General features: G+C 42.2%; 1 protein-coding gene across 4 annotated transcripts in view; it reads right to left on the bottom strand.

Annotated features, from left to right (window-relative positions):
• Positions 1-11,052: 11,052 nt before the first annotated feature.
• The window catches only part of PHF8 (PHD finger protein 8), an 84,446-nt gene continuing 76,764 nt past the window's right edge, over positions 11,053-18,734 (bottom strand). For all 4 annotated transcript variants that reach the window (XM_031445123.2, XM_031445125.2, XM_010985566.3 and 1 more), the window contains 3 exons: positions 18,603-18,712; positions 14,567-14,903; positions 11,053-13,656 (listed from right to left, as the gene is read on the bottom strand). In XM_031445123.2, coding sequence (XP_031300983.1) covers positions 13,568-13,656; positions 14,567-14,903; positions 18,603-18,712 — 536 coding nt within the window. In that variant the 3' untranslated portion in view covers positions 11,053-13,567. The remainder of the gene's footprint in view (positions 13,657-14,566; positions 14,904-18,602; positions 18,713-18,734) is intronic.

The raw sequence follows: 18,734 nt of genomic DNA, 5'->3' as shown, positions 1-18,734 counted from the left end.
GTATGTATGTAACCAGGAATTTTACATTTTTGCATTGTGTTGTGTATCATTTTATGTCATTTTATCATATGTATAGATTCATATAACCACTACAATCCAGATGCAGAAATATTCCTTTGCCATACAGATCTCCCTCATGCTTCTCCAGTATAGTTACATTTTCCACCTTCCCTACCACTATCCCTAACCTTTTAACTAATTGCAATCTTTTTTTCCATTTCTATAATTTTGTCTTCTCCAGAATATTATATAAATGGAATCGTACAATGTATCATGTTTTAAGATTGGCTTTTTTCATTCAGCATAATGACCCTGGAACCCATCCAAATTGTTGCATGCACCAATAGTTTACTTAGGTTGCTGCTTTGGGTTGCTGAGTAGTATTCAATGATATGGAAGCACCATAGTTTGTTTAACCATTTACTTACTGACATTCAGTATGTGACTGACTTTTTCCACTCAACGTAATGCCCATAAGGCCCATATAAGTTGTGTGTATCAAAAGTTCATTCCCAGTTTTTTGGTTATTACAAATAAAGCTGTTATGAACATATGCATACAGGTTTTTGTGCAGATATATTTTCATTTCTGTAGGGTAAATACCAAGGAGTGGAATTCCAGGGTCACATGACAAGTATATGTTAATTTTTTTAGGAAACTAAAAGACTGTTTTCCAGGGTATCTGCACAATTTTACATTCCCACCAGCAATGTATGACAGACCCAGTTTCTCCTCAGTTTTGCCAGCATTTGATACTGCCATTATTTTGTATTTTAGCTGTTCTAACAGGTGTGTAGAGATGTCCCAGCATAGTCACAATTTGCATTTCCCTAATGTCTAATGACATTGAACATCTATTCACGTGTTTATTTGCCGTCCATATATCCTCTTCAGTGAAATGTCTCATGTTTTTTGACCATTTTCTAATCAGAACTTTTTACTGTTGAGTTTTGATAGTTCTTTATATATTCTACACATAAGTTCCTTGCCAGACTTGTGGTTTGCAAGTATTTTGTCCTGGTCTTTAGCTTGCCTTTTAATCCTCTTAACAGGGTCTTAGAGCAAAATTTTAATAAAGTCCAATTTATCAATTTTTTTTCTTTTCTGTTTTTGGTGTCATGTCTAAAAACCCTTCACCAAGCCCTAGGTCTCAAAGATTTCTCATTTAAATTTATGACCCATTTTCTGTTAATATCTATATAAGGTGTGAAATCTAGGTTGAGGTTCGTTTTCTTTGCCTATAGATATCCAATTGCTCCAACACCTTTTTGTTGAAAAGAATATCTTTCCTCCATTAAATTGCTTTTGTACCTTTGTCAAAAGAATGAGTTTGCTGTATTTGTGAGTAGATAGGTTAGCTATTTCTGTGTTCTCTGTTTCATTGATCTCTGCGTCTATCTTTCCACTAAAACCACAGTCTTGATCACTGTGGCTTTAACACATTGTGTTAAACACAAGTAGAGTGATTCTTCCCACTTTTTTTCTTTTCCAAAATTGTTTTAGCTGTTGTATTAGTTTCCTATGGTTGCCTTAACAAATTATCTGTCACACACTTGGTGGCTTATAACACAGAAATGTATTCTCTTACAGTTCTGGAGACCAGATGTCTGAAATCAAGGGTTGCCCTCCCTACAAAGGCTCTAGGGAAGAATCCTCCTTTTCTTCTTCCAGATTCTGGTGGCTCCAGGTGTTCCTTGGCTTGTGGCTGCAAAGCTCTGATCTCTGCCTCCATATTTACGTGACCTTATCTTTTGTGTCTGTGTCTTTCCTTCTGTGTCTTATAAGGACAGTTACTGCATTCTGGGCTCATTCAGGTAATTCAGGATGATCTCATCTCAAGATCCTTACTTTAATCACAATTGCAAGGATCCTTTAAATAGTCACACTCACAGGTTTTGGGAGTTAGAAAGTGGACCTATCTTTGCTGGGGGGAGGGGGTGACCAACATGCAATGCACTATAGTTATATAGTTCCTTTGTTTTACCATAAAAATACCAGAACAATCTTGTCTACCTACAAAAAAAGTCTTGCAGGGAGCTTTGATAGAAATTGTATTAAACTTATATATCAATTTGGGAGAACTGATATCTTTACTATGTTGAGTCTTCTAATCAATGAGCACAAACTGTTTATTTAGATCTTTGATTTCCTTCATCAGCATTTTGTAGTTTTTAGTACACAAGTCCTATACATGTTTTGTTAGATTTACATAGAAGTGCTGCATTTTTAAGTGATTGTATATTTTAAATTTACACAATTTACATAATTTTAATTTCAGCTTCTAGGTGTTGATCATTATGATATAGAAATACAATTGATTTTTTTTTTGTATGTTGGTCTTGTATCCTGTAGCATTGCTGAAGTCACCTATCGGTTCCAGGAACTGTGGTCAGACTGGGTCACTTCTACTGTTCTATCTTCAAGTTCTCTGATTATTTTCTCTTTTGTATTCATTCTGCTGTTAATTCCACCCATTGAGTTTTAAATTTTAGTTAAAGATTTTAGTTCTAATTTCTATTGGGTTCTTTACATCTTCTATTGGCTTGCTGAGACTTTTTAGTTTTTCACTTATTTCAAGTGCGTTTGTAATTGCTTGTTGAGCGTTTTTATGATGGTTCTTTTATAAAACTTAGATGATTCTATTATCTATTTCATCTTGGCATTAGCATCTGCTGATTGTCTTTTCTCATTCAATTTGAGGTATCTTCCTGGTTCTTAGTACAATGAGTGATTTTTTACTGAAACCTGGACACTTGGGGTATTATGTTATGAGGCTCTGGACCTTAGTTAAATCTTCTGTTTGAGCTGGCCTCTTCTGAGAAGGCTCTGGCAGGGGAAGTTATGGTGCTACATCATTACTGCCAGATGGGAGTGGAAGTCCAGGTTCCTCATTTGGCTTTCTCTGACACCACCGTGTTGGAGGTTGGAGCCTTTTTCATCACAGCCCTAGGGCTCTTCACTCAGTCTTTGTCGGTGAGGGTGGGTGTGGAGCCATAGTTTCCCTGTGGTTGACTGGAGTAAAGTGGCCATTGTCTAAAAGTTTTCTGTGCTTATAAGTCACCCATTTATTGGTAAGTTCACCTAGAGAAAGCAGACTTTTTCAGGGTCTTTTTCTGTCTGCATCTGTTGGTGTTTATGGATTGCCAGCTTTTCCAGTAGCCAGTCTAGGATGTATGAGGCAAAAAAACACACAAACAAAACAAAACCAAGGAACTTATCACTGTGTTGTTTCTCAGGTCCCGGTGTCCTTAGCTGATCTGCCTTCTCTCTGCCTTTCAAAGTTTTGTGTTTGTTTATATGTAATATCCAGGGGTTTTAGTTGTACTTATTGGACGGGACAGGGAAAAAAAATGTGTCTTCTCTATCTTCTCTGAAGTGGAAGTCTCTGACTTATATTTTTAAAAAGACCCCCCTTGATGCTGTGTTGAAATTAGACTACAGGGAAGTGATGGAGGAAAGAGTAAGATGAGTTAGGAAGCTATTGTAAGTTCCTAAGTGAGAAATGATGGTTCTATCCAAGGTGATAGCAGTGGAGACAGCAAAAAGTGGTCAGATTTTAGAAATATTTTGAAGGAAAGCCAATGGGATTTGCCTATAACTTGGATATGGGATATAAAAGAAATGAATCAAGGATTACCCAAGGTTTTTGGCTTGAGCAACTGGAAGGATGAAGTTGCCATCTATTAATATGAGGGAGGCCAGGACTGAAGCAGTTTTGGGGAAGGAAGTTCAGGAGTTACATTTTAGATATATTTCCAAGTTAAAATGTTGAGTAAGCAGTTGTATATTATTTTCCCTCTCTTTCCCACATATTTATTCCTTCTAAAACTCCAATTATTCATTTGTGAGACCTTCTCATTCTGTCCTCCATGTATCCCAGCCTCTTTTTCCTCTCTTTAACTCTGTGTTGCTATCTGCTGAGTAATTTCCTAAGACTCATTCACTGAGTTTTAAATTTCAATTACTGCATTTTTCATTTCTAGAAGTCGGCTTTGGTTCTTTTTTCATAACTGCCTGTTCTTTTTTAAAATAGTGTTTTTGTTCTTTCATGTTTTTAAATTTCTTCTTCCATGTTCTTAATTTTAACATCCTTACTTTATTAACTCTAGTAGATTCTTCTATTATCTGAAGTTCATGAAGGTTTAATCTTACTGTATGTTGTGTTTGATGACTCTTGCTTATTGTGGATTACTTTGTTCATGTACAACAGGTTTCTATCTATGAAAATCCTATTCAGCCTGGCTTGCAGGCGTGTTTATACTGAGAGGTCTGGTGTTTGCTTTTGTCAGATGCCCAGAGAGATCATTTTTTTCTGTTAATTTTACAAGTTGTAGGCACTGGGACCATATAAGTAGTATAGGCTTAACCACAAACCCATGTAAAGCCCAGTTACATGGCTAAGAAAAACTTGTTCCCCATTCAAAGCCCAGGACAACACAGACAAGCTGCCTCAACGTGTCTCTACAACAGTAGCAAGGCTATTTTCTAGTTCCTTTCCTTGAGAGTATAGCTCCCTAAGGGCCTCTTCATCTCATGTGGGTCCATGAGCTCACCTCCCATCTCTTTTGTGTTAAGACATAGTCTCCTAGGGGCTACTCATTATATTTCTTGAATGGGGTAACGATTACAGGAATGTGCCCATTTTATGACAATTCCTCAATCTGTACATTTAGCGTTTATGCCCTTCTCTTTTACATATACTATACTTATTACACTTCAATTTAAAAATATGTAAAAATCTACAAATATTTTAAAGCTGTCAACATGTCAATTCCCTCCAAATTTGTCTATAGATTTAATGCAGTTCCTTTCAACATACCAGCAAGATATGTGTAGGCACAGAAAAGCTTATTCTAAAATTTATATGAAAAGGCACAGGCCTTAGAATAGCTAAATAATCTTGAAAAAGAAGAATGTAGTGGGAGGAATAACTCTATTTGATATTAAAGGTTACTATATAGCTACAATCAAAACAGTGTGGTATTGGTTAAAAGATAGAAGCAAAAGATTAATGGAATAGAATAGAGATTACAGAAATAGACCCATACAAGTACAGCTACTTGATTTTTGACAAAGGTGCAAAGGCAATTCAACACAGAAAGGGCAGTTTTTTCAACAAACAACAATGTTGGTACCAGTGGACATTTCATAGGCAAAAAAACAACAACAACAACAAAAAAACTTGACCTAAGCCTCTTACAGTATATTAAAATTATCCAAAATTTTCATGACCTAGGGTTAGCCAAAGAATTCTTAATCATAACATAAATTAGATAAATTGGAATTTATCGAAATTAAAAACTGTTGCTCAGCAAAAGGTACTGATAAGAGAATAAAAAAGACAAGCTACAGACTGGGAAAAAAATATTTGCAAATCACATATCCAACAAAGAATTTGTATCCTAAATACATAAAAAGCTCTCCAAGGTCAATTGTAAGAAAACAAACAATCCAATTAATATCAGAAGAGAAGAGTCAGAAGGAGATGTGATTATGGATGAATGGACAGAGAAATGTAACTCTGCTAGTTTGGAAGATGAAGGAAGAGGGCCATGAGCCACGGAATGTGGGCCACTTCTAGAAGCTAGAAAAAGCAAGGAAATAGATTCTTCCCTAGAGCTTCCAGAAATAAATGCAGCCGTGCCAACACCATGTGTTTAGCCCAGTGAGACCTAGGTTGGACTTCTAACCTACAGAACTATAAGCTAATAAACTGACATTGTTTTAAGGCAAAAAAAAATATCAAAAGACTTCAACAGGCACTTCCCCAAAGAGGATATATAAGATGGAAAATAAGCACAAGTGGAAAGCACTGTGTTGTGTGCAGCCATTTTTTAACTATGAAGAAATATACTGAAGACAAAGCTAAGATACAAAAGAGGGCAGAACTGAGATAATCGGCACCAAGTCTGATTAAACTGTGCCTAAAATTTCCACATATTTCTTGGTTTTTCAATTACATGAGCCCATGTCCCATGTTTGACTTGTTTTCTGTTATTTGCAACTTAAAATATCTTTAGGTCTACTACACTTATTATTAAAGTCAATGTCATTCGACTTAACTCCTCTTACCTCCAGGAAATTTTTCATATCTGCTAAATGCTCTTCCTTTTCCCTTTGAGCTCTTCCAGTTCCTCTGAAGAGTCTGAATCCCTTGCTTTATCTCACCTTTCTCCACCCACACACACATACCACCAAACCCTTGTGGAACTTTTGTGTTGTTTTATCTCACTTTCCATTTTCTTCTATTATAGCACTGACCATGGTACAATGCAACATTAAACATTTGTTACACTGAATTGTGACTGTGAGTGTTTCTGTCTCCCCTACAAGATTGTTAGTTACTAAGGGCCTGGTTGTCCCTTGACTCAGCTTCCCTCTGCCTCACCATTTCACGCATTGATCCATAAAGATGAGGCTCAATGTGGGGAGAGGAGGGAGGCTGAAAGGCAACTATCCATCTAAGTTCGTTTACTAATGCTTGTGTATCCCCCATAGCTACCTGCCTTCATGACTTTGTGGGAGAGGGGGCCACCCAGGCTCTCTCCACCTGGATCATCTTTTTATTTTCTCATGTTCCAAATCCTACCATTTCAAACTCAAGGCCTACTGTAGAAGAGGGAAGTGTTGTGATTGGTAAGGGACAGGTGAGAATCTTCTGGGTCGATGGTAATGATCTGTGTCTTGATAAGGGTGTGGGTTACACAGCTATATACATTTATCAAAACGTGAAATTATACATTTTTTAATTGGAGGTACTGGGGATTGAACCAAGGACCTCGTGCATGCCAAGTATGTACTCTACCACTGAGCTATACCCTCCGCTTATGAAATTATATTCTTAAGGTATGTACATTTCACTGTATGAATAGTTTAGCTAAAAAAGAACCACAAACATATACTGAATTCCAATTAATGGTATTCATGCAGAAGTGTTTAAGGGGATGTGTACAGGTATCTAATTTTGAAATGCATAAAAAATAAGATGGGTTGATAGGCGGATGGGGGTGAATAGATGTATTTGACAAAGCAAGTGTAGTAAAACACTAATTGTAAAATCTAGATGGTAGATATATTGGTGTTCACTGTACAACTACTTTGACTTTCTGAATGTTTGAAAATGTTCATAGTAAAATGTCAGGAAAAAAAAAAGGAAGGTGTGGGTTAACATCTTTGGTATCTTCATAGCCACTGCCCTGGTTTAGACCTCACTGCATCTTAACTGGAATCTTGCAACCACCTTTGTACTGGCTTCCACACTAACTGGGTTTTGTCTCTCCCCACCCCAAGGATTACCAGAGAAAACATTCTGAAACATAAACTGGGCCTCCATTATTGTATTCCTGACAACCTCTTTAGCTTCATCCCCCAACACTTGCGATCTTACTCCAGCCTGTACACCAACCCAACTTAAAGGCTTGTAGACACCTTTCCTTCTCCTCAGACTGGGTTTGGTCTCTTTCCTTCATGCTTCCATAGCACCCCATACTTATTTATCTTAGTACATTGTACCTAGTATGCTCCTATTATAGTATTTATACTATGTACTTGTACATAGCATTTATCCTAGTAGACTTGGTTTCCATGTCTGTGTACTAAACCCCATGCTCCTTAGGATCAAGTCCTTCAAAGGCATGCACAGGACCTGAAAACAAAAGAAGCTTTGATAAAGCACTGTACAACTGAACCAGTGATATTGAACTGGCAGGGATGATACTCTGGAACCTTCCAGCAAATTTGTGTCACAGATTTAGTTGTATTTCCTCTACAGGAGTGTAAAGTTCACCAAACCTATTGACTCAACCATCTATGTCCTTCAAATATGTTCCTCCTGAAGCCAACTAGATTTCCTGCCCCAGGTTGAAATATTCTCTTCAGTTCCTTTAAAGGCTTACTTTATCTGTACATTGCAGGCCTCATTGGGAAAATTTTAACTGGAAAAAAATTAAACTAGATTTACTGATGACCTGAGTGCCAGACATTGAATTAAGTTCCTTAAAGACACTAGCTAATATAATTCCTCCCAATGATCCTATGAGGTAGAGGTTATATCTTCATTCTTATAGATGATGAAATTAAGTCAAGAAAGTATGAAGTAGCCAGCTCAAGATCACATAGGTGGCAGAGCTGGAATTGAATCATTGGTTTTCACAACTCCCAGGCACATCCTCTTTCCACCAGTCTCCAGGTTGGGCCAGGTTTGAAAATCCTGGAAACCCAGAAGATGTAATAAGCGGTTAGAAGCAATGGATGTTTTTAAGCAGAAAGAGATGATGAAAATAGGACTTTAGGGAGATAACCATGAAAGTCTGAGTATGATAGCCTGGAATGGAATGTGAGGAAGGCTTGCTGTACCTCTGACAAGGAAAATATAAAATGAGTGTTTTATCTCTCTATCACATTCATTGGCGAGTGCTGGCATGACATTGGGGTCCTATGGGAAAGGAGAGGGCCTTTAAAGTTGAGCTTCTTTGAGAGTTAAAAAGCTGAAAATAGGGATAGAGGGGTGCAACTTCTGTCTCTCCAGTTGTATGAGTGGCTGCCTCCATAGCTCTACCTCCTGAAAATGACTTGGGATATCTACCCTTTATGAGATGCATAAGTCCAGAAAATAGTCCAAATTGACTAGAGAGTTGGGTGAAGGCTTCCTTAGGGAAGTTGGCATTTGATGGGGCATTAGAAGATGAGATGGTGCCCTCCCCACCCCTCCTTGAGTAACTTCCTCACTCATCTCCCTGTCTTCATCTCTCTTGCTCCTAATCCACTCCTATGACTGGCGAGGGGATCTTTTTAGAAAGCAGGTTGGATCATGCCATTTTCTGTCATTCATAGGATACAGTTAAGTCTTCTGACAAACATCAAAATTATATATCCTCCATTATCTGAGATTTTAAAATAAATATTGTGCCTAAAAACTAATCAATTTTCATCATATGCCTTCTCAAACTACACATTCCCTCTTGGACTCTGTATATGTTCCCCCAGGTGAAAGTAACAGCTACAGTTATACTAAATTGCATTTCTTCTATATGCACATGGTTTTTTTCCCCTCCACTTCTGTTTTTATTCATGCTATTGCCTTGGCTTGGAATACTCTTCCCACTGTTCTCTGCCTGACTGGTTAATTACTTTTCATCCTTCAACTCAAACATCACCCCTGACCGGAAGCCTTGCCTGAACTCCCTGTTTCCCCGGGACAGATCCCCTGACCAGCATCCTGTGCTCATCTCTGTCATCACATCGTGCCATATGGTGCTCTTCTCTTCCACTCAGCTTACTGGAGAGCAAGTGCCATTTTAGTCAACTTGATGGGAACAGGATCCTGATGAAAAGGGAGGAGAGCCTGTGTACTTGAGACCGGGAATACAACATAGGAAAGCAGAAGTGTGTGTGATGTGTACTCAGGACAGGTCAGCGATAAAAGATTCAGTTTGGGAATCAACAGCATCAGCATCCACGCATTAGAGGGCTTTGTAGTTGAAACAATTCCATCTGGCAAATTTAGAAACATCTGATATCAAGACAAGCAACATCTCCCAAATTAGTCACTGAGAACGCACACACTTCGTGACAAGTCCTGTGCACTTTTCTACTCCATATTGGAAAGGGGGAAGACTGAAGTTGGGTGCTCTTGTTCTCCTTCCATTTTTTGGACAGAAGTCTCTCATCTGCTGGTACCTCCTGCCTAGATGAGGAGTAAAGTGACCAAGACTCTAGCTTATCCTCTAACCTGAGGCTGATGACAGTGCTTTGGCCCCTTACTGAAAAGGGTGAAATGGGAGTTGGTGACAGAGAGCCCAGCCCACCATTTCCACAAGGGCTCTAAAATCCCTCCCTCTGTCCTGTTGCCTTTCTACCACAAGATACAGTTCCCCATGCCCCAGACAAGAACCTTCTCTATCCAAATCCTGCCTAATACCAAGATTCAGATTGGGAGAGCTGGAGGAGGTCATTTAGCCAGGAGGTGCCAAGCCCAGCCAGCCTCACTCTAGGTCCACCAAAGCAAAATCTCCAGGATGAAGTAATCCTGATTGTGTTCAAATTCCTTTTATAGCAACCCTCAGATGGTAAGCAGCCTGCCCTCAGTCAGCCACAGAGTCCAGACGGTGGTGAACTTGGAACTGAGGCTTCCATCTTCACCCCAGGGGCGCTCCTCAGGACACAGCCGTCAATGCTACATCTCACACACAAGTGCTTAATAACATCTGTTTGGGTCATTGAGCTGCTAGAGATTTTCTGCCATGATGAGAAGAACGAACATGAATTTTGGAGTCAGGCAGATGCTGCTGTGGAAGGCCAGTGGCAAGCTTCAGTCTCCTTCACTGTAAAATAGGGCTAATAACTATCTCAGTGAGAATTAAATGATATATCCTATGTAAAAACCCAAGCCCAATGCCTGGCACAGAAAAGGCACTTAATATCAGTGAGAGGTGCTAGAATGACGTGATAAGGTAAGAACAGAGACTGTGGAACAGGTTGGCTCCACAATCTACGATGTGTGAGGCTGGAAGATTTCTTTGCCTGTTTGCTCATCAGTAGGATGAGGATATTGGTGACAGTGAAATGAATCAATTTACACAGAACATTAAGAGCAGTGTCTGATATAAGGAAATGACCATGATATGCTAGCTCTAATAATTATATCTCTTGCACTGGCCCTAAGCACAGTAATCAAGTTCAGCTTGGAGGAGCATGTCAGAGAGAGGGAAGGAAAAAGAAAAACCCACAAATGCTCCATTTGCAGAAAGAGGATATAGGTGTATTCAGTTAAACAGCCCATGGAAGCTTCCCAACAAACTTGTCAGGCTCCTTTGAATTGTTGCACCCTTTCTTTTCTGCTCACTGTACTTTTGCTTATGTTTCTGGTGTGTGAACTGAGTTTCTTATGAGGGCAGCGATCCTGTCCCCTTCCCACCTCAGGAGTAAGGTTGGGCACCAGGAAGTGCTGAGTTGCTGGGAGAGACAGAGAGAATGTAAAGAGAAGGCAGCACTCCTGGACCCCAACACCCCACCACTCCCACTACCAAAAAAAAAAAATGCCAAGCAAAGCAATTGCCAAGATAAATCACTTTTATCTCTATAGGAAAGGGAGGATCTAAAAAAAAATATAAATTACATTAGTAACACAACATAAGAAAAAAACAGGGGAAAAAAACAACAGAGAAGTCTGTATGATGCTATTCTAACCTGTTTATAAAAAGGCCCTGCATCAGAAATTCACAATCCTACCCACTTCTAAAAATATATTTAGACATGTACAGAAGCGGTGGGCTTGTTTTTAAATTGCTTTTTTTGTAAAAATATATTAAAGGTGAATAGAAATCCTCTCTCCCTGCCCCCTATCCAACCTCCAGCTCTGTGCTGGGGATTGGAGACCAGAGGTAACTCTCTTACCATGTTCTAAACCTTGGTTATGACCACTCCCAACCCCTCCCCAACTCACTTCACTTAGAACCTGAAACATCAGAAAAAAAAAAAAAAAAAAAAGCACACTAGCCTCTTTGGAAAAGCATAAATCTGAGGGTAAACTTGCTTTTCATTTAAAACACAAAACAACAAACAGCAGGCTCTGAGAGCCCAACTAAACTAAACGGAAACCCAGTCAAATGGAGGTTGGGTTTCAGCTTCACAGAAACTTCTAACAAAGAAACAGAGGGGAAAGAGGCCTGGAACCAGGGGGATTTGCTAGCAATTAGCTGCCTTTGAAAGATCAAGGGAAGGGGGTGTTAATGGGCAGAAGGGCTGGGGTCCTGGTCTTGGTTACAGCAGTCAGGGCCTAGTTAGGCAGTTGCCTACACAGGGACACAAGCTGCCCCCCTTCCCTCCCCTCACTACCCTCTGCTGCCTTGAAATCCCCAAGAAAAGCAAAGCTGGGCAGAAACAGAGGGGAGGGGAGTGGGGACCTCACGTGCTAGGGGGGAGGTAGCCAGGCTTTTTGCCTTTGGTGTGACTAGATGGAGGACTGCTTGGCCCCTGGGGTCCCCAAGATAGAAAAAGCAAATGGGGCTAAGGGACCCCTGATTCCAAGGCAGGAGAGTATATGTGGGGCTGTGGAGAAAAGAAAGACAAACTGGAGACACAAAGATGACTAGGGAAGCCTCACGTATTCCCTGTGGCCTGCATGGTAGCTGTTAAGTTCCCCAGAAGCACTGGGAAAACTGGGGTGAGGTTAAAGTCGGGGGTGGAGGACAAGGATGCACTCCACTTGGGCAGTGCCAAAATGGAGAGAGGGAGACATTCTCCATCCAGTCCAAGTTGCCAGGGAGGCAAGACAGAGAAGGTGGAGGGAGATGGAGGGAGAAGGGTGGGCACTGTCTGGACAATAGAAACATTCACAAAGGGAAGAGGGGGAGGGAGGATCAGATGATCTGCTCCTTTACAGATGGGCATCTCTGCTCCTAGGCTCAAGCTCCCGAGTAGCTGGGCTGCACTCTGCTTGAGTGTCCACCTGACGTCTGGGAGTGCAGAGGCCGAGGAGTGAAGATTTGAGTTCTGAGGTCTTTTTCAGACCAACACATCAAGATGGGGAGAGAAGCAGGGAGACTCCTGTTGGAGAACCCAGGGGTAAGTTGTCCTGCCACATCCTCTCCAGAAGGTCCAGGCTGTGCTCTGTGGTACAGGTGAAGGGAGCAGGCCGTAGAGCGAGGGTTAACTGCTTCGGTGGCAGGTGCTTTCAGGCTTTTGGGAGATGGTTTTTACCTCCTGGGACCCAGCCACAGCTATGTGGATAATGTTCTGCAGGACCTCAAAATCCAGGCAAATCCCTGGGGCACACCCTGGGACAAGTAGCTTCATCTGTAGCCACCCAAAAGTAGCTTCCTCCAATGGGCTACAAAGTCATGGTCAAAGGCTTGGACGTCGGTCCTCTCCCCACCTTGAGAAGTGACAGGAATCTTTCTTCCCAGGGATTAGTGAAGTCAGCCCATGGCCCTTCTATGCCACCTCTGGAAATGGCCCACAGTGGGGCAGTGAGGAGACTCCGAGCCCTCCTCTTTTATTTCCATGAAGCATTTGGCATGAAGGGGCAGAGGCCACAGCCTTTTCTCAGGTACAAGTCTGGAGTGGGACACATCCACTGGGTTGAGGGGAGGAAGGAGAATGGGCAGAGGTGGGCAAGCTTCTGGAGACAGGGCTGGAGCCACAGAAAGTGTTGAGTACTGGGCCTCCCACTTCATGACCAGGGAAATACTGAGGGGCCCAGGCTCTCCTCATCCTGCCTTCCAGCTCTAAGTTGGGGCGAGAGTAAAGGGCAGACAAGGCTGGAGAAAGGGAAATGGATTGGAGCAGCAGAAAAGAGAGTTCTAGTCAGCTAGAAGCCTCTTTCATTTACCTGCTACTCAGAGATACAGAAAAGGAAGGCAGAACGCTCCAGTGGAAGTGGGGAAGGGAACTGAGGGAGTTGGTGAAGGGGCTTGTGGGGGAGTCCGTGCCTTTGGTCAGTTCCAAGAAAGCAGGACAATGCGCCTCAGCACCTTGTCCGGGGCAGGTGGGATCCAGGAGTGCCCCGAGAGTTGACAACAGAGAAGGCAATGGGGGTGATGGGGTGAGGGGCAGGGAACAAAGGGGTTCACAGAAGCAGTTTGCCATTTCTGTGGATTTTCAGGATCCGGCCGAGTCTCTGCTTTGCTGTAGCCAGGCCCTTTTTGGGACGCTTTCCTGTGGGGGAAGGGAGAGGTAAGCAAAGGCTATGGCAAGAGTGCCAGCAGCAGCTCCAGCATCCACTGTCCTTGGCCACCCCCCTCCTCTGCCCACAGAGTCTCCCCACCCTTACGCCTGGCTCCAGGGCTATCTTGGGTCAAGAAGCCCTCCTTAACTTCTTCCATCCAACACCACATGCTTTGGCTCTTCCTCCTATGACCTCCCGCAGCAGCTACAGACTCCTTAGTTAGTCTGTCTGGTTCCTTTTCTGCACTGATTCCTTTGGTCCCAATCATTTTTCTTCCTGAATTCTGAAAGGAGGTGACTGTGCCTCCCTATCCTCTTATCCTACCCGCCAAATTAAACAAGTGCTTGGTTTAGCGATTATAGCTCAGTGTCCTGAAAATTGTCACTCTCAGGGCCTTGTTTCATTAGAAACCCCAACCCTCATCACTCCAATACCACACCAATCTCCTCACCCTTGAGCTGTGTACTCTAGGGTCTGGGCTTCCAGAGCCAAAGTGAGGAAAAGGAGGGCTTGAAATCCCTTCCCCTTCCTCTTTCCCACACCAAATCACCTCCCATGTCCCACGTGGCCTCCTCCATATTTGATCCATGTTTCCCCTCCTTTAGAGCCCCAGACCCTCTTCACTGCAGCCTGGACTTGTATATACACCTCCTTCCTAGACTTCCCACCTTCAGCCCACCCTCTACTCTGGCCTACCGGAGGATCTTTCTAAACCCACATCTGCGTTTGCCTCTGCTTAACACTAGTCAATGTACCTTCACAGCCTATGAGATCAAGTCCAAGCATCTTAGGATGCCCATCAGTGTCCCTCCCAGGTGTTCTCATTTACCAGGGTGCTTAGAGTTTGAAGCCACTGGCCCTAAGACCCTTCTCAGTTCTACAACCATATGGGAGTCATACCTTGTCCTGCCTGATTACTCTGGGAGCCAACTGAAGGGCGTCGCTGGGTCAAGAAGACACCAGGGGCCATGGGTGTGGTGCTGCGGTTTGCCTGGGCCATGCCAAAGGCATTGGGACGAGCAGTATACTCGTGGTCAGCAAGACTTCCTGAGAGGGCCTCTTGTTTAGGCTCGGGAGGAGGCAGGGGCGAGGAGGAGGTCAGAAGCTGGGGTGTAGTGGCCAGAGTTGTGGCTGGTGCTGCCACGCTGAGATTGGGCTCTTGAGGGCGAGGCTGTTCTACCTCCTTCAGCAAAGGCTTCTTCTTAATATATTTCTTCTTTTGGGCCTTCTGTAGCTCCTGAAACACAAGTCAAGTGGGAGGGGAGAATTTAGGAGTGGAAAAAAGAGAAGAAAATTTTCTAGAAAGGCAATTAGATAGTGGTCAATGTGGTTCTGCAACCCGCCCCCACCCCAAGCCCAGCCTGGATGTATGTACACACAACACACAGGCCTTCCAATACCTGAGGTCATCTCTTTGGTGTTGCCCATCCTTAAGTCATCACTGTCACTAATCAGTACAGTGGCAACAAAAGGGTAAATGAGTTCAGAGACTTGAGTTTTGGTCTTGGGCTTGGGCAATAAGCATTGCCACTTATGAGGTGGACCATGGACACTTCTAACAATAATAGCTAAATTTATGGCAGCAGCTGAGGCACTTTATGTATCTCACCTCATTTCATCCTCAGAAAAGTCCTGAGAAGGAAAATCCCTCAGTTTATAGATGAGAAACCTGAGGTACAGGGATATTAAGTAACTTGAGCCCAAAGCCTCACAGCTGAAGAGCTGTTAGGTTCAAGATTCAACCATGTCTAGCTGAACACCCACCTTGCACACTTCTTAAAATGGGACATCTGAGAGTGAAAGAGTAGTACCTTGGGAATGAGACAAACTTGGGTTCAAATCTAGTCTTGTGCTCCCTAAGTTGGATGACCTTAGTCAAGTTACTAACCTTTCTGAAACTCAACTGCCTCATCTGTAAAGTGGGCAAAATAATAGCTGTTTTTCAGGGTTGTTGTAAAGATTAAATAAAATGATGACGTAAAAGCGCAGCACACAGTAGGTACTCAACAAGTGGTAAACTATATTCTATCTTCATCTCTTCCTCTTGCTGATCTTTTTCTTTTAATAGAAGACTTGACAATCTTCCAGGTCACTGGATCTTAAACTTCAGTTTTGGATGGGAGGGATGAATAAGGAGTTGCATCACTTCTCCAGGTATCTTGGATTTCATCCATCCACTGCTCTATAGATCTACCCACTGTGTACTGGGTACCTGTATAGTGGGCATCTGGAGCCCTGAGAACCTGGAAAGGTGGTGCTGAGAGCATGTAAACGACTTCACCTTCTGAAATGCTACACAGCCACACAGACCAACTCAGTGATTACATTTCTTTGCCTTCTCTTGGCAACACGGGCCTATTCCTGCCTTCGGAAGATCCGACAGGCTGTGGCTATCATAGGAATTTCTGAGGGACAAGAATAATAATATTAGCAATACATGCCAGGCACTGTTCTATAATTTCACTCATTTAATACTCATAAGAAGCATGAAAAGAAAGAATTATAATGCCATTTTTAGAAGAAACTGGTACAGAGAGGTTGTCACTTTCCTAAGGTTACAAGGACCAGTAACTGGCCAAGCAGGGATTCAGACCCAAGCCATCTGGCTTCAGAGTCTCTTTTCTCAGCCACAGTGTTTTTCTATCCATACCAGGAACTGCATTTCTGCCCCTCATTTCTCTCACCTGAATCCAGAAATTCTCTCTTCATACTAAGATCACGTAGCCTAAATTTTTCTACCTTTGTTGCTCATCTACTTTTCACATAATTTATCCAGATTACCCCATAGAAGACCAGACTGTCTTATGACAGGGCCACATACACCTCATCAATCCCCTTGCTCAAAAGGCCATTAGCAAGTCCCCACTCAAGTTCAAACTTCCTGGCCTGACATTTGTGGTTTTTCCAAAGAGTCTGGCCACTTATACCTAGCCAATTCATAATGATAATGATGAAAGCTAATATGTCTATCGTACTTACTCTGTGGCAAGTGCTGTTTTCAGGGCTTTTATATGTATTACCTTATCTAATCCTTGGACAGAGTCTACAAGGAATCTGAGGCAGAGAAAATTAAGTAACTTGCTCAAGTGAGAGGGCAAGGATTTGAACTCAGGCAGGCTGGCCCCAGAATCCATTTTTTTCACCTCTGTTTATCTTATTCCATTCCCCAACATGAAGCCTCCAATTCAGAAAAATCTGCTCATCCATTTATTCATTCACTCAACCAACAATGACTAAACACATGGTTAGCATAGTAGGGATACTAAGTTAAATTAGATATGTCCCCACCCTTGATGCCCTTCCTTACAGTTTAATAAGGGACACAGAAAAGTTACTTATGGTTATAAGTACCATGAGATAATGCTATGGAAGTGCAGAAGGCCACTGAAATAAATTGGTGGTGGATGGTGTGAAGGGGTATTAGGTAAAGGCATGTGAGAGGGCATGATTCCCAGTGGGCAGAGGGAACAGCTTGTGCAAAGGCACAGAAGCATGAGACAATCTACACTGAATGAACTGTAAGCACTGTAATGGAATAGTATGGCTGGTGGGTATAAAGGGCATGCATGATGGGCTGGCTTAGGTCAGGGAGGAGAGGTGACCAGAGACCATATCAAGAGGGCCTGTGTGCTATACCAAGGAGTTCTCTTCTCCTGGAAGGCCTCCCTATCCCCTACAAAAGTTTAGCCTGAAAAACCCTTCCCAATTTCAAAACCTCTTCTTAGAGGTTGTACCTGATCAACCCAACCAGAAGGGAGCTCCTCAGAAGGCACTAAGAATACTTTTCACACCTTTAATTAATTTATTTAAAAGTAGTGGAACCTCCCTCCACCGTTTTTTTCAAATTACATCTTGCATGGCACTAGGATATACATAACAGAGAGAAGTTCTGGACAAAGAACGGCCACCTGGTCTGGCTGGCTCCCAGCAACAGTCTCTAAGACATTTTAAGCAACTCTAGAATTTCATAGAACATTATATTAAAAACATCATTCTATTAAATTTTATTTAAATAGGCTATAATTACTGAATTATATAAACATTTAACTATTTCATTTCATTTAAATAACAAGTAACAGGAAATCTGAAGTTAGAGGATATGAGTTTGAACCTTGTCTCCTCCATTTACTGGCTGTATTATCCTGGACTACTCACTTAAAGAGAGCCTCATTTTCTTCACCTGTAAAATGATGAAAATATCACCTACTGAACAGGGCTATTGGGCAGATTACATGAGACATTGTACATGGAAGCACCTAACAGAAAGCAGATGCTCAATAAATGCTCTAAGCTATGGGATGTGGCATAAGGATCTAAGAGGATGCTGATAAGGAAAGAACCAGAAGATTCACCTCCAACTACTCCCAGGATTTTTGAGCACATTTAAGAAGTTTGCAAACTATAAATGTTAAGAAGTCAACTTGATTCTAGGACAAAAATTAGTGGGTGAAGTTTTCTTAGGAAGCAGGGGGTGAAGACCAAGGCAAAAGTATTTGTTATAGAGGATAAGAAAAGCCTCTCTCCCAAAAAACCACATTCTGATACTGATGGGAGACTGAGAAATTGAGTGTACTCAACTGAGTCACCTCCTTGGGGTTTCATCTGAAGGCAAATGCTCTCACCCAAGGACAGCCCTGGTACTTCCCATCTAGAGGCTTTTACACACCCAGAAAGGTAAGTGATATTAGCAAGGGCTTTTCTCTAGCACCCTATTTTCTTTCATCCTAAATCATGTCAACTGTGTGACCCGTGGAAGTAGCTTGTCATTGAGTTGGGATGTGTAGGATATAGAAGGGGGCTGGGATACTGCCATGGATTAAAGACCAAAGGTTACCCACTTCCCAGTGAGACAACAGTGGGGTCCTATCAGGCTGAAGGTCTTGAGTTTTCAAACTGGGATCAGTGGCAGGGCCATTGCCTGACTGTCAGCACCTACCTGTTGGGCCAGCTTTGCAGCTGCTGCTGCCAAACCTGTCTCAATGGAAGCTACTCGGGTCCCCTCACGTACAGGACGGTCCTGCTTCGGTAGAGTTGGGGTCACACGGGCTGCAGAGGGAACAGGATAAAG

This window comes from Camelus dromedarius, chromosome X, assembly GCF_036321535.1.
Source record: "Camelus dromedarius isolate mCamDro1 chromosome X, mCamDro1.pat, whole genome shotgun sequence".
Classification (NCBI taxonomy): domain Eukaryota; kingdom Metazoa; phylum Chordata; class Mammalia; order Artiodactyla; family Camelidae; genus Camelus; species Camelus dromedarius.
The sequence above is the reverse complement of the archived record's forward strand: the minus strand, read 5'-3'. Positions and strand labels throughout refer to the sequence as shown.